Source organism: Centroberyx affinis, unplaced genomic scaffold, assembly GCF_046629955.1.
Source record: "Centroberyx affinis isolate AG114_WGS23_722 - 3 ecotype Tasmania unplaced genomic scaffold, CSIRO-AGI_Caff_v1 ptg003110l_1, whole genome shotgun sequence".
Taxonomy (NCBI): domain Eukaryota; kingdom Metazoa; phylum Chordata; class Actinopteri; order Beryciformes; family Berycidae; genus Centroberyx; species Centroberyx affinis.
Window position 1 is genome coordinate 179,144 of NW_027281179.1, and position 15,050 is coordinate 194,193.

At 40.4% G+C, this 15,050-nt stretch overlaps 1 protein-coding gene across 2 annotated transcripts; it reads left to right on the plus strand.

Moving 5' to 3' along the window:
* Positions 1-3,855: 3,855 nt before the first annotated feature.
* On the plus strand, positions 3,856-12,560 carry LOC139659450 (ubiquitin-conjugating enzyme E2 H-like). 2 transcript variants are annotated; one of them, XM_071537730.1, is made up of 7 exons: positions 3,856-4,083; positions 7,847-7,923; positions 8,100-8,174; positions 8,348-8,387; positions 8,715-8,767; positions 10,770-10,898; positions 11,526-12,560. In XM_071537730.1, the coding sequence occupies exons 1-7, from the start codon at positions 4,031-4,033 to the stop codon at positions 11,648-11,650; spliced, it is 552 nt and encodes a 183-aa protein (XP_071393831.1). In that variant the 5' UTR covers positions 3,856-4,030; the 3' UTR covers positions 11,651-12,560. The 2 variants fall into 2 exon arrangements, with proteins under 2 accessions (XP_071393831.1, XP_071393832.1); XM_071537731.1 differs by lacking the exons at positions 8,348-8,387; positions 8,715-8,767.
* The last annotated feature ends 2,490 nt before the right edge of the window (positions 12,561-15,050 follow it).

The following is a 15,050-nucleotide window of genomic DNA, read 5'->3' on the forward strand; positions in this document are numbered from 1 at the left end:
TAGCGTGATATAGCAACACATGAAAAGTTCCATATTCCTTGTGAGTTAAATGTTTTGAGACAGTTGTTCAAACTTCAATATTACATCAACAGCAACTGCAATGTTGCTCTAGCCTGGTGTAGCATCATCTTCTCCAAGTGTATGAAAGCCAAAAACATATTTTGCCAAGATTCTTTTTACTACTTTAGTCAGGGATTTAAAAGGTGTCAAGGATATACTAACACACACACACACATACCCCTTGACCTCTCGTTGTGCAAACCGTTAAAGGTTCACAATTCTTAGAAACCTAACCTATTCACCACTAATCACGACCCCTCAGGACATTCAAAGCTGTTTTCATTGTGTGCCTGAAACGCTGGCACCAGGCTTCTGTTAGGTTGTTAGCAAGGTGATGAATTAAAAAACATCTCTCTGCAATACCAATTTCTCAACTTGGAAAGTTTGTAAATGTCCTAAGAGAAGGCTTGGTTAGTGATCACTGGAAAAGACTTCCCAAAATCTTGAACCTTCCTTGAACCCATCCTAAAGTGAATATAAAGTCATCACAGCTGTCTGGCAGTGTTAATCTGTTGTTACATGAACATTTTAAATGCCTTTATTTTGCTGCTAAACATTAATATTATTATTTCACAGGGACATTGTAACTATAACTTCTTTGTTGACTGAAGCAACAAGATTTTATTTCTCCACTGATAACAGGTGTGTACCAAAATGTGTTTCAAAATGTATGGTTGGTGTATTTACTTATAACCTGCCAAAAGAAAGATAAACCTGCTTCTGTAACAGCATTGCTTGCTAAATAAATACAGATAATCAATAAAACCTGGGTGAATGATAACTGCTTACATGCTTGGCAAAAACACGTTGTCAGAATGAATCCTTTCGATCAACAGTACCAAGAGTCAACCTTTACCCCAGATCTGTGGGGGGCTGCCTTGCTGACATGAGGTAATCTGGATTTGAAGTTCATTTGGATAGGCTGAATGTAACAGAGCAAACAGATCAATCATTTGAAAAGCTGTCTTGGCTTTTGTGCATATAGGCCATGCAAAAATAAGGGTCTTTTCTGTGTTTTACTTAATAGTTATCTCACTGACTGTCATGGAGGAGCAAACACACCGCAGATAATGACTGAGTTGATTGGATTAACCTCACTCCTTCACTGCAGCAGTCAGTCAGCTTGAGTTCGCTGGTCTTTTAGAGGGTCCGCCCTGTTCTTTCGCTCTCATGCTACATTTCATCAGTCTTGCAACTTTTCCAGGTGGCTGCAATAGATAACATATGCAGTGGAGAGGCCTATACTGAGAGGGTGGCGGTGGGGACATGATTGTTAGCTATCTACTGTACAATTATATGGTTGAGAAAGAGACAGAGAGAGAATGTGCATCTGTATGTCTGTCTGTTTCTACTTATGTTTCCATGTATGTAAAATACGTATATGACCCACTGGTTTGTCTGAACTAATTATTTTCCCTGTCTTGCCTTCATATAGCTGTAGATGAAGACAGAAGCACAACTGCAGTTGGTCTGCAAATGTAAAATTACGTGCCTGTCCAAATAATTTCACAATAGATTGATGGCAATGAGGAGACTGAAGACAGAGGCTAAGAATAAATTGCTGAACAACGGGCTGCGACTGTGTTAATGAGATTAAACAGGATGATGAGTTATCAAGGTTTGGTTCAATCCAGTGATGTGTTGATAGCCTTATGGAGGTCAGTGCTTGACACCTACTCATCCAAATGAGTTCTGAAGTGATTAGCCTGATAGGCAGATACACTATACTCATGCTTTTCAAAGACTGGGTGGCACCAAAAAACGGCTCATGCAGAGAAATATTAAAATAGATCCCCAAATGATTCTGAAAGAATTAATATTTAAAGATATTCACTATATTATGTTGCCAAAGCCTGTCCAAGTCTGCCATGTAATATGTTTAACAAAGTACTGCCATATTGAATCATATTAAGCTAGAAACAGAGAAAGTTTTCTTTGATTAGGCCAATAAACCTCATAAAATGAAAATGAGAGTTTGCAGATAAAGTTTAAAAGCCTCTGCTCTACTGCTGAGCAACAGGCCTGCTCCACATAGTTGCATGTAGATACACTATAGCAGAGGCTCCCAAACAGCTTTTATGTTGAGGATCCCCAAATATAAATTGGAATGATCCACTTGGGGAAACTGGGATATTGCAGCAGCAGCGAGTAATAGGATACAGCAAAGAAAAATAGATTATAAATAAGAATATATCTAAAGAGGGTTATATAAGCATACACAAGTGACAATTTCAACATGTTAAATAGAAATGTATGAATGAGTGTATGAATGAATATATGGATTACAGCATTAAGAGAGTGTGCAAAATAGCTGCAGTAGTGGAATTAGAAGTTATTGAGGAAAAAATGAATGAAAAACATGTACAATATGAGAATATACTAGGAAATTTGAAATATATCATTACATAATCAGAACATATTTAAAGATGGAGTTGCATATGTACAGAAAAGTTTCCAGAATTATGTAGTGATTCATATGCAGAGAATGTACAGACACGTACAAATCAGAAACAGTGCAAGCAAATGTCGTATAGATTAGTTTGGAGCGCAGGAATGTGAACAGTTGTTTCAGCACCCTGCTAGTGAGCTGAGGGTGGGGCTGTTTGGGGAGGAAGTTTTGTAGCCTACAGTCTGACAGCTGTTGGCACAAAAGAGCGCCTACTGTAAAACACTCTATGTTGCACCTCAGGGTGATGAGGCAGAGGCTGAAGGTGCTGTATCAGCTCACCATAGAAGATGTGGGAGATGTTGTCTAGGATTCAGTTCAGTTGATCTTCCCTTCTGCTATACTGCCTCCAAGAGTGTCCAGTTCAGCCCTACGACGGTGCTCGTAGATGTAAAATTATATTGAAATTAAACTATTCCTCATTTTGATGGGGGCCTCATTAGAATCTGAATCTGAAGACACTTTATCTGCCAACACAATAAAACTAGTAGAGAGTTCCTTGGTGTAAGTGTTGCAGTTACACAGCTCACATTACATCACATGCTCACACAACTAACACACTAAAGGACAGTGCAGAACATACCACGTTACAATACAACACAAACAATATGATCAACACCTATACATTCAATTACAAATCAGTTAGCAGCATGGTGGTATGAAGCAACTGTGGATAACTTAATCTGTAGTGCAGGAGTCTGTATAGCTATGGATACCATGCTGCTAACTCTGACTTGTACTTGAATGTAAAGATACAGTATACATAGGCTACATAGAACATAATAAAGAACATATACATAATACATTTACATGGGAACTACTGCACTTTAGTAGCCTATAATTGGTTCTCAAATGTCACCACAACACCATTATCTGGAGGCTTAATAGGTCTGTTATTGCTGGTCTCACATCAACTTTTTAGGTTGAAATGTATGTGAACTATATAGGCTAAACATAATGTCTATTGATTATTTCATTTGTCTCTTACAGCAATTACTCGTATTGGGCTGTAAAGGACCACAACTTTGGCCTATACGCTTGCTTTTACCTTTCAATAAACTGAATTAAGCATAGATATAAACGTTCTAGATGTAACACGCACTTTCTAGAATTGCACTAGTCACTCCTAACAACCTCACGAAATAAGAAATGCTACATTTGAATTATCTTTGTAAGCGTCGGATTCGTGCTCAGCAGAAACAATGCAGCATTGGCTTTCATAAACAGTCAGTCCAGTGTATTTATTTAACCAAGTGTACTTCTATACCTCAGCCCCTCCTCTCAGCACTCTCGTCGCTGGAGGTTGATGTCACTGGCAGAAAGAGAGGCTCTTCAGGACAGGACACCAGAGAGAGACAGGGGCAGGCACAGCTCAGAGAAAGAGTGGTGATGTTACAGCTAAGATTTTGTTTATGGACAAACTGGAAAGGCTACTGATATCTTCCAAGAGGGTTGTATTTTCAAGCTGAAAGGTTAAGTTGATCACCACAGCATTTTTAGATCACTTCTGAAAGGAATACAAAAATGTCGTCTCCAAGTCCGGGCAAGAGGCGAATGGATACCGACGTGGTGAAACTGTATCCTTCTCAGAACATAAACAACACAGCTTTAATGAGACGACCGTCTTGTTTTCTCCTCGTTTTATAACAACTGTCATCTCGCTGATGTTGATTACAACGTTTGTTATTGTTGACTACAGTACACTGGATGTACATTATATGGGTTGCTAGCTGTGTGAGATTGATAGATTTTGTCAAAAGTGTGAAAACATTTTGATGTTGATGATGATGGGCACTGTCTAGATTCTGCGGTTGACTTACGTTAGCTAGCTAACTATTTAGCTGGTTGGCTAGCTAGCTACCCATTTATTTTGGCGAACTCTATTACTAGCCTGCTAACCAGTGTTAGCTAGCTAGTACAATAGCAAACAGACACTTGCTCGCATCAGTTGATAATTACGGAATCTGTCGCAATATAACATTGGCTGTTAACTCTGTGTTGGCTTCAAACATTGTTAGCGTTAGCCAGCTAACGTTAAGTTAGCTCGTTACCTATGTGACGTTAATATGTTATCCGGTGTTGTACACACAATGCAAAGGATTAGTGTCTTGTTTATTTTGATCACGTTAGTTTGGAAAGGTGAGGTTTTACCAAGAATGGTATTGATTCTGAGACACCATTTCCACCTGAGTAAATTAGGTCTATATACTATCAAGGGTAGGGAATAAAGTCGAAGATGGTTTTAGAGACAATCTTTGTCAAATGAAGTGCAAAGTCGACAGGTACGTTAATTAGAGAACAGATATGCTAAGCTTTGACCTGTTTATCGTCTCTTGAGTCGTTGGAAAATTACAAAATAGCTTGCAAATTGAAGATGGAAAAAAGATGTATACATTTTTTCATTTATTAAGGAGTCACTGTTATTGTGTTATTCCACAAGGTATAGTTATAAAAAAACGAGATGTAACGTTAGCTAATATTATTCGAGTTTAACAATTGTGAGAAGAAAAAACGAATGAAAATTACATTTTGCTTTTCCAATCCTTTATCTAACGTTACTGTATTTGAATGGTAACGTTACGTGATGTTATGTTTGAATTCTTGTTACAGTTTACCGATGTACTCGACTTGTAATAAGTAGTCTGCAAATGTTATGCTTCCATGTTACTGCAAAAGATTTTTATCCGCTGAAGTTTGCATGAAAGGTTCTGACAGCGTGAGCTGAATTGTTTTGTTTTTGTCCTGCAGCTAGAGCTTGCTCTCTGATTGGTCAGCCTGTTACCATCCGGAAAATGGTAGAGGGCGGGACTTAAGAGACAGCTGATCGAGGAACAACAAACGTGCTGTACGATGCACATGCAGGGAATGGGGGTTGGGGACATCCAGGCAGTCCCAGGCCATTAGGGTTATAAACTGAAGCCTTATGGAGTGTGGGTGTCCGTGTTGCATATTCACCTCAACACAGCTAGAGTCTTTATCTTCCCAAGAGTGGTGTAATACTAGAGACAGTATAGTTATAAATGACTTACAGATTGTGTCTGTGTATCTAAGTGAGTGCTTTTCTAGTGTGTGAGAGATGCAGTTTGAGCAAGTTTTACACATCCAAAAATGATTCTGGTAAATACTAAGGCTTACTGTATTTTTTCCCCCTCTCTTTTCAAGTGATAATACTGAACAAAAGGCAGACTACTATACAGTTTTGTTTAAAGCCAAATCCAGACATAATTAGTAAAGTCTCAAAGATTCTTGGAGAGTTTGTCCTGTAGGCTACTTAGTGTGTTTGCTTAAATAACACCTCACGGCTCAAATTATTGCTTTACTTCATTGCAAACCAGACTCAGATCACATAAAACTTATATTTAAACTCGCTGTATCCAAAGCTCAATCAATTTGAAAATAAAAAATGCCTTTAATCCAGTGCATCAAAGCATTAACAAAGCCAGCAGTGCAGCAACTGTGTTTAAACAGCGGGTGCCATAGTACAGTAGCGGATTGTGGCTTTAAATCCAAAAGGCTAGATTTGAACCACTGTCAAAGAGCGCAGCATGAGAGACTGGGGCCTTGTAGGTGACTGTAGGAGCAGAAGAGAAGCTCCAATACTCCACAGGCAACTGAGGCTGTCTGGCCTGCTGCCACAGCTGAGATTTCTGAGAACAGATTCTCTTTCTGTCTCTACCAAACACACACACACACACACACACACACACACATAGATTAATGTATGCCCAACACCTGCACATTGGGCTAGACAAAAAGTGTAGCCTTATGGTCTAGGCCAGGAGATTTCAATTTTTGGACACTTAAAAAGTGGAACTTTACTTGCACAGATGGTACAGTTAGTCACTGAGCTCAGTGTCTTGGCAACGTGATGTAAGGTAGGCAACTAGGTAAAAAATGAACCTGCAAATTTGGCCTGGCAAAGCATAGCTTAATCTTAAGTGTAACAATGAGAAATTGCAGTGCCATCTGAGGTTTTAACAGAATAAAGGGTTTCCCTTGTGTGGCTATATTACTCTGAGTGAGTGTGTGCCATCAGGCGTTGGGTTTCTGGGTAACCCTTGGGGAAAGGCATGAGAGAGATGCACATTTTCACTGTGTAACTCTACGTCTATAACAGGTTTTATTTATAGGGCCCATTGCTGTAGATCACATTTAGAGCTGCCCTCTCTTCCTGGTCAGTGGTTTGCAAACATTTTTTCTATTCAGTGACTGTGAGCTTTTTAAGCTCACTTCTTATCCAGTAGATGTCTACAGTTATTTTGCCTGTTAACAGTTATGTTATCTAGTTAATTTTTTTGTGTTCTTGCAGTTTGGCTAAATTTACATCCTTATGTCACCTTGGTTTGTTTACTGAAAGAGAGATGACAGAGAGATGTATGACAGGGTGATGAAACAGAGAGTAACAGTTGCTTGTGTGGTTTTGTGTGTTTTTTTTCCTATCCCTAAGCCTTACCCCCTCCTCTGTCATTGTGTAAGAATTGCACAGTCATTGATGCGTAAAAGCTGGACTCTCTGTGTTGTTGTCAGACACTCAACACAGTCTTGTGTCTCTTGCTGTCACCACACTGTGATTTTGACACATCCTCCCCACATGAGCCACCTTCCACCTCATCAAGCTGCGTGTTCACTGCAAGACAGAGGAAAGTTCAGTCTCTTGCGTCTGACTTCAACCTCCAGTTTGTGAAGCCAGTACGCTTTTGCTGAATACACTGAGCCTCATTATGTTTGTTGTACAGCAACTGGTGGCATAACTCATGAATGAAATGTTCGTTAAAGGTGATAGAGCCTGCAGTGTGTGGTTATTTCATCAGTATTGCTTTCGTTTTTGAGTGTTATATTATTTATTTATTGTGTTAATGTTATCTGTCCTAAGTAGGAAAATGGATTTTTGTCTCTAACTGTTTATCTTATTCAGAAAATACAGTTGGAGTGTAGGCCATTAATATCCTCTGAAATGGGAAAAGTTTTCTCCGTGTTAGCTGTCAGTCTTATATGTTATATGAGTTTGTATCCAAAGTTGATGTGAAGTTGGCTGGTGGTAAGTTGAGCTGTTGTCTGTTGGCAGAGCTTGTCTGCTGGTGGTCACTGCATTATTGATCTCACTGCCATGGCTCATGTTATTGATCCCATGATCGACCTCTGCTCAGGTTCAAAGAGAGAGATGGAGAGTTTGGCTAACTTAAGATTTGGACATTGCAGTCCATTTTTGGATCCCAGTCTATGTTTGATTTATCCCGCTGTTTGTTGAAAAGAATGTGTTTGTTGTTAATTGAACTCTCTGCCACTCGTATCCCCATGTGGCTTGTTTTGGGCTGTGCCTTTTCCTTGACCAGGGGTCAGCATCGAGAGCAAGCATGAGGTCACCATCCTTAGTGGACTCAACGAGTTTGTTGTCAAGTTCCACGGACCACCTGGAAGTAAGAGCCTCATGAAATTAATTAATTTTCACATTGATTTCCCCAAATTTGGCACCAGTGTTCTTTGTGTCTTAAAATAGTTGAAGAAACAGTCTACCATCCTGGGTAATGCTGTTGTGTCTGGTGCTATTTTAGTTTTGGAGTGGGTTTTTTTTCATCCAAGGTTTTTCTTTCAGCGCCTTATGAGGGAGGTGTGTGGAAGGTTCGAGTCGACCTACCAGATAAATACCCCTTCAAATCACCATCAATAGGTATGAAATATTTGTTGGAGTGCCGTGTTGTATCTGCATAATTAATGAAACATGAAGCCTTGAAATTCTCTTTGTCCACCATTATTGTTACTTATATCTCCCCCCACCAAACCTGGCTATTGAACAACAGATACTGTAGTGATTAAAATCTGCTTCTTCTTTTTTTTTTGCAGGATTCATGAATAAAATATTTCATCCCAACATTGATGAAGCGTAAGTAGGCCTATTTTGGTTATCAGCCATGTTTGCATAAATAGTGTATGTCTTTCTTTATTTCTTATTTAACCAGGCAAGTTGACTAAGAGCACATTCGGTTTTTTTGCCAACAACCTGAGGGCTGCATACAAACATTTTCATAATTGCAAATGGTGTTGCCTGAAGCGCATCACCGTCTGTTTGGCGTTAGGAAATGATTCATGTTATGAAGGAAAAGCCTGTGTTTTTCCTTCCTCACTTCAATCAAAGCTTTGTTCCCTCCTCTGCCTCGACAAACTCTACCAGGTCCTCACCCTGCCATAACAGTCTTTTGTCTATTCTCAGGTCAGGAACTGTGTGTTTAGATGTCATCAACCAGACGTGGACAGCGCTCTATGGTAGGTAATGGCTACAGCACTCTCTCGTGGCCTTTCATACTTTCACCGGTCACTTGAATTGATTGACTGAAGCAAGTAGCACATACCTCTATAGTGCAGCTTCAGGGAGAGCGTCTACTGTAGGTCTAATCCTCTTACACTTTAGTGATAACTGCCACGGGTATCGAAGTCGTGCCCTGAGCGCTGATACATAGGAAGCGACATTTTTGCACCCATGCAAATAATCCAAATTAACTTAAAACTTTCTGAAGAAACCAAAACTTCGAGGAGTTTGGTTTGCATTTGAGTCTGGATGTTGGCTCTTTTTGCTTTTGCATTCTGAGCACCAAGTGCTGCCACTCCTACTAGGGTTTGTTATGGACAATTGATCTTTGAAGAAATTAATGTGCAGCGAGACATATTGGCAGTTATCTCACCATGATATCATGGCATAAAATACATGTGGTGTACCTGATAGACTTGCTTGAAATTGCCAGTTTGTTTCATGTGTTATACATTTTAAAAGATCTGTGTTTTAAAGACAGATATTGGTGTGAATGAAGAGTGGTGTGAAATTGCATCAAAGCTGAAGAAAGCCAGAGAAAATATACAAGTGCTTGAAAGACAGATGAGATGAGATTCCTAGATAACAAAGTGTGTTTACTCTTCGTATTCCTTTCACAGCTTGGTTTGTTTTTAAGACGACTACAGGTGAAAACACCCTGATAAGTATCTGCATATGGTGGGGGTGGTGTGGCACCAGTGTGACGAGTGCTTCAGTCGTACAGATAATAATCTTTAGCTCTTATGACTAACAGCCTTGCTGAGTGGATGTATGTTATGAGTACTCTCTGTTAAGGTGTTACCACATATCGGTGATGTGAGCTTTGTGACATTTCAGGCAGTTTAGATCTAATTCAGCTTTTGAACAAAATGGAAAAACATGGCAAGGTCAGATTTCAGTGATCTGGTGTATTGTGGCTGGTTTGGAAACAGCATTGTGGATATTAGAAGTTTAGGCTTTACAGAAGGATCTCCAGTTCTAATATTGAAAATAGTGAGTTTGAACGTGTACATTTCATTGTTGCTCATCCCTGGAAAAATCTTGTACTTGTTCAATTATGTATCTGAAGTCGTTTGAGGCTGATAGACCAGAGAGGGCATCCTCAGCTGCAGTTGATGGCATTTTTAGACACACAAAAATAGCCCAAAATGGTCCTAAGATCTTCAGAATGTCCCAAAGACTTTGAGGATGCCTTGGAAAACATTCTTTCAATCACAAGCTGCCCAGAGATACATCAAAGGTAGTGGCTTTTAACCAAAATCTCAAAAAATCTGGTAATTTGTGTCCAGGATATTCAAGGTCATTGAAGTTTTCTTCCATTAATAGTCTGAGTGTCTACAGACAACCTGGCTACCATTATAGTTTAGATCTGTACCAAAATAAATACGTGGTCTATGTCTCCTAAGTTTTATTCTACATAGTTTATCACTCTAGCATTAATTTAATGTCAACATTTCTTGGTGTCATGATGCTAGCTTTTCTGTCAAATGTGCCTAAGCAGCATGGTTCTCTCGTCTACTGGCACCAGATAGACTGCTGGCTGTGGATACACACCCATTTGTTTCTGGGATATACATATTTTCAATATTTGCTCTTTTTAAATGATCACTGGCAGTTGTTTGTTTGATACAGTGATATAGTGATTGGAGACCAGCATTTAGTTTCTGAAATGTGACACACTATCTAGCGCTTATTTGAAATTATCTTCTGTTTGAGACCAATCTAGCTGCTACTGCTCTTTCTTAAGTCCCACTTTTAAGTGCTAAGGTCTTTACACATGATCAGAAATTGCAACCACATGAGAATAAAACATAAAATTACAAGAGAGACCTCTAGTGGTTGATGTTGTACTGCACATTGTACAACAAGACTGTGGAATAATGAATAACAAGTGGGGTTTCGTATGATGAGCTAGCTTACTCACTGTACTAACTAAGTTTCTCTCTCCACCCCCACCAGACCTCACCAACATCTTCGAGTCATTCCTCCCCCAGCTGCTGGCGTACCCCAATCCCATCGACCCTCTGAACGGAGATGCGGCTGCCATGTACCTGCATCGGCCAGAGGACTACAAACACAAGATCAAAGGTGCCATGCCTATCTCTTACACTGATAAGACAAGAAGACAGGAAAAAAAGCATTTATATATTTAGTGTAGTGTAGCCCTGTTTTTCCTAATGTTGCTGTATTGTAGGAATATAAAACAAGTTCAGTGCATTTGTGGTTTTGCAAGCAGCTAGTTAATTAAGCTAAAAATGATTCAAAACACAAAAAAAGTAACAGTGCAAACATAATCCATGTCAGACAGGGCTCAAAGAATAATGGAGAAAGAAAAGAAAAATAGAATAGATAACTTTGCTCTTTATAAATACAAGAAGAGGATTGCAGGAGGTATGTGAAAATGTGCAGCTAGTGTATGAAGATGCATAGTTAAAAGGCTACATTTTCACAATAATGGAAATTTTACTTTCATTAATTAAGCAGATATGGCTTAACCTGATGTATAGAAAATTATTTTCTCAAAAGCTGTAAACCGTGACGAGATTCATCAGTGAACAGGTATGGAGGAGTGTCTCGCCCCTGACTGACTGACCTGAATTTGTGTCTTGATGTCAGAAAGCGGTAGAGTTGTGAAGCCGTGTTACTGTTGCTAAGTTGCTGTGGAGGTCACTTTGACTAAATCGTCCGTCTTTTCTCCCTCCCTCTCCGCCACAGAGTACATCCAGAAGTACGCCACAGAGGAGGCTCTAAAGGAACAGGAGGAGGGAGCGGGCGACTCCTCCTCTGAGAGCTCCATGTCAGACTTTTCGGAGGACGAGGCTCAGGATATGGAGTTGTAGTGAAGGGCAGCTCCTGTCCCCTCCACCCCACAACAGACTGCGGCATTTCCTAGCAGAGCAGAAACTCAATACTATATTCATATTTAAACAAGACACTTTTTTACAACACAAGGATTTTTATTGCTACACAAGGATCTGCGGTGTGATACTGCAGAATATTACTCTTATTTAGGAATTCATTATTACTTGACCTGACCCCCCCCACCCCCCACCCCCCTCCCCGAGAGCCTGCCGAGATCAGAAAGGAGTGCATCATTCATTTCCATGATCTTCTGCCAAGGCTTTCCCTCTGCTTGACCTTGTCCCATGGAGAAAAGGCTGGGCAGACTGTTGTTACCACATCGAGACAGAGCCAGACTGTTTACACTCAATACCCCAGTTAGTCCCACAGCCACACCTCACCACCTCATCTATTGTAACATGTTTATCTGTTTTTTTGGTCTCTATTCAGTGTTTGATTGCTTCCTCAGGCACGCTTGCAGGATGACAATCCACCATTTCTGGGTGGTCGCAACTTCAAAAGAGTGTGGATTTCCATTTCTAATTCTCAGCTTTCATTTTTGACGCTGACGCCTTTTCCTTGTGAAGGCTTGGGAAGTTTGCCGTTACAATCATCACTTCCGGGGACCCCCAGGCCACAGCGCAGTCATCTATATATCATGTATAGACTGGTATGGCTGCAGATGACCAGGGCTGCCCTCTGTGAGGCCCGAGGGCCAGTATGCAAACCTGCTGACCCGCCACACCTGAGTTCAAAACCGCTACGGAAACACTTTCACCCCTTGGAGATGAACCAGCACATCAACCATGAGGAAGCACACCACATAATGCCACGGCATGTGTGTGTCTGTGAACTGGTGTGTTTCAAGGTGTGTGTGTGTGTGTGTGTGTGTGTGTGTGTGTGTGTGTGTGTGTGGTGTGTGTGTGTGTGTGTGTGTGTGTGTGTGTGTAGGTGTGTGTGTGTGTGTGTGTGTGTGTGTGTGTGTGTGTGTGGTCCGCGCAATACAGGGGAGAGTCGTGGCCTATTGACACCCGTGTTGTACTGACCCCTGATGCCCAGCAGATGTCAGTAGAGGAGGCTCACAAAAGCGATCCATCTCCTCCTCAGCACCCATTTCCTCCCTCTCCTCCTCCTCTCCGTTTTAGGAAAGTATTTGTCATTCTCTGAGTATCTTTGTATATTGTGGCATGACACAGAAGTGAAGTTGTGTAGGGCTTTGTGGAGCTAACGCTGTAGAAACGGGGAGGAAGCCTATGTGCAGGGGTCGCTGGGAGCCCAGGCCGGGCTGCGATGGGCGGGGTTTGGTGTTTGTGGTGGGCGGGGCATAAGAGGGTGGGGGGGCGTAGGAGGGCGGCGGGGGGGGGGGGGGGGGGGGGCAATAATCCAGGTCCTTGTTGAATTGTTGAACTTCTTAACTTTGCCTATTGCTTGTGTTAAACTATAATAGGTGTTTGACTTGCGTAGGGATAGTTAGTTTTTTGCGGGTGGTGAATCCTATCATAATGTATGGTTTAATACTTATATTACACGCTAGTTTAAAAAACTAATTGTCCTGTAAAGATGAGGAGAGTTCTACATCTTTGTCTGTGGGATGACTCTTTACTTCGTTGAATCAAATCCTCCAAAGACACGTCGCACCCCTGCTCTTTCTTATGCAAATGTGTCCATTTTTATCATCAGCGTGCAGGCGAGCTCCTCGACTCTGAGCGCCTGCCTCTTGACTGCTTTCGACAGATATTTGTTGTCATACAAAAAGTGCTCTTGGTTTCAGCCACTCATAGCGTTTCTTTGTTACTATTTTAATGAGAACATTTTTTTTTTCACGCTGTTGATGGCCTATGGCTGCCAAAGTGGTGGGACCAAGTTCTACTGACTGGATCTGCAAGTATAATTTCACGTCTAAAAAAACAAATGAAAAGTCCCACAGACTGAATTTAGGGTTAAGATGGTGCTTTGGGACGTCTTGGAGTTTACACCCAGGTTAAGTGAGTAGACCAATGAACAGTGTTCCTCAGTAGGTCAGACCCTAAAGACGCCAGCTCAGATTTGTTCAAACTCAAGATAATTTGGGCGTGGTGTTGTCAGTGGCACAGGTGTGAATCGTTTCACAGGGAACAGTTTAAAAACACAGAGATCTCTTCAGTATCTCGGCCTGTACATGAACTGTTTTACCTTGAAACAGTTACAGTGGGGGTTTGACAAAGAGCAGCCATTACCAGAGCAGTGACAATTTACTGTTGAATTTCATGATGCTACACTGACCTGTCTTAGTGTCGGCTTGAAGCCTGTTACATGTTTGTAACGTGCGCCCGTCCCATTGCAGATCAGTTTGTATTATGTGTTATTTCTGTAAGGAACAATTATATTGCTACCTTACTCTTATCGCCATCAAATGAGGCTATTTCTTCTTGTTTGGAGAAGAATAGAGCTTAATCAAAATTTATTCAATCCCTTTGTGAGGTTTGCCCGAGCGGTCGAGGAGGCGACCTGTCGTTACACCCTTTATTTTTTTTTCAGGATCTCTTTCATGAAAATGTCCAAACTGATGTTACTTAAGTCTTGCAAGAGGGTGTTTACCTTCATTTGAAAATTGACATGGCGAAAATAGCATGTCATAGTTGGCTGATATGACATTAGAAATGTATTCAAAGTTAAATTGCCTAGCTGAAATGGCTGTAATTAGCCTTGGTAACCAAATAGATATCAGTGTAGTTCTAAGGACAACATGACGTTTTGCTTTGGGGTTTTGTCATTTGCAAAAAAAACAAAACAGTACAACCACTGTCTAGCCTTGTTGGCTGTCATCATCTTGATTCATCAGTGTATTATATTTTTATTTTATTAATGAGACACATATATTTGATGCCTATAATTTGTTTGAATGTTTTTTTTAAGTTTATGTTGTCTTTTAACCCTTATGTCCAGGATACAAGTCAAGATATCCCCATTTTTTAAAGGCAAAAAATGAATAAATGTGCTTCCCTTGTAACTTGAAGAAAGAAATAAACAAAAAAAATATATAAAGTCTATGTCTGTTAATGTCTGTGTGTACCAAATCACTGCCAGAAGTTTAGATTTTCTCATGGAAATGATGTGACATTATGGGAGAATCTGAATCCAAACAGCACATACCATACATCTGTCTCTCCTCTGTCCACTGGCAGTATATCTATCTATCTATCTATCTATCTATCTGATATAGTGGTAAAGGTGAGTGAACCATGACCTCCAGTGAACTTCATAAGGCAGACATCCACCAAATCAATTATATTTTCACAAAAAAACACATTTATGCTTTTTTTTTCTTTAGTTTAATGCTACTTAGAATAAATTCATGTCAGCTTTTAAAAGGTGCATGTGTACACCCTATTCCGCAAATAAAACCACCGTATATACAGT

Coding starts and splice junctions, on each gene's coding strand:
- LOC139659450 (XM_071537730.1), top strand. CDS start 4,031: ATGTCGTCTCCAAGTCCGGGCAAGAGGCGAATGGATACCGACGTGGTG. Junction 8,388..8,714: donor CATCCCAACATTGATGAAGC/GTAAGTAGGCCT, acceptor GTCTATTCTCAG/GTCAGGAACTGTGTGTTTAG. Junction 10,899..11,525: donor CTACAAACACAAGATCAAAG/GTGCCATGCCTA, acceptor TCTCCGCCACAG/AGTACATCCAGAAGTACGCC.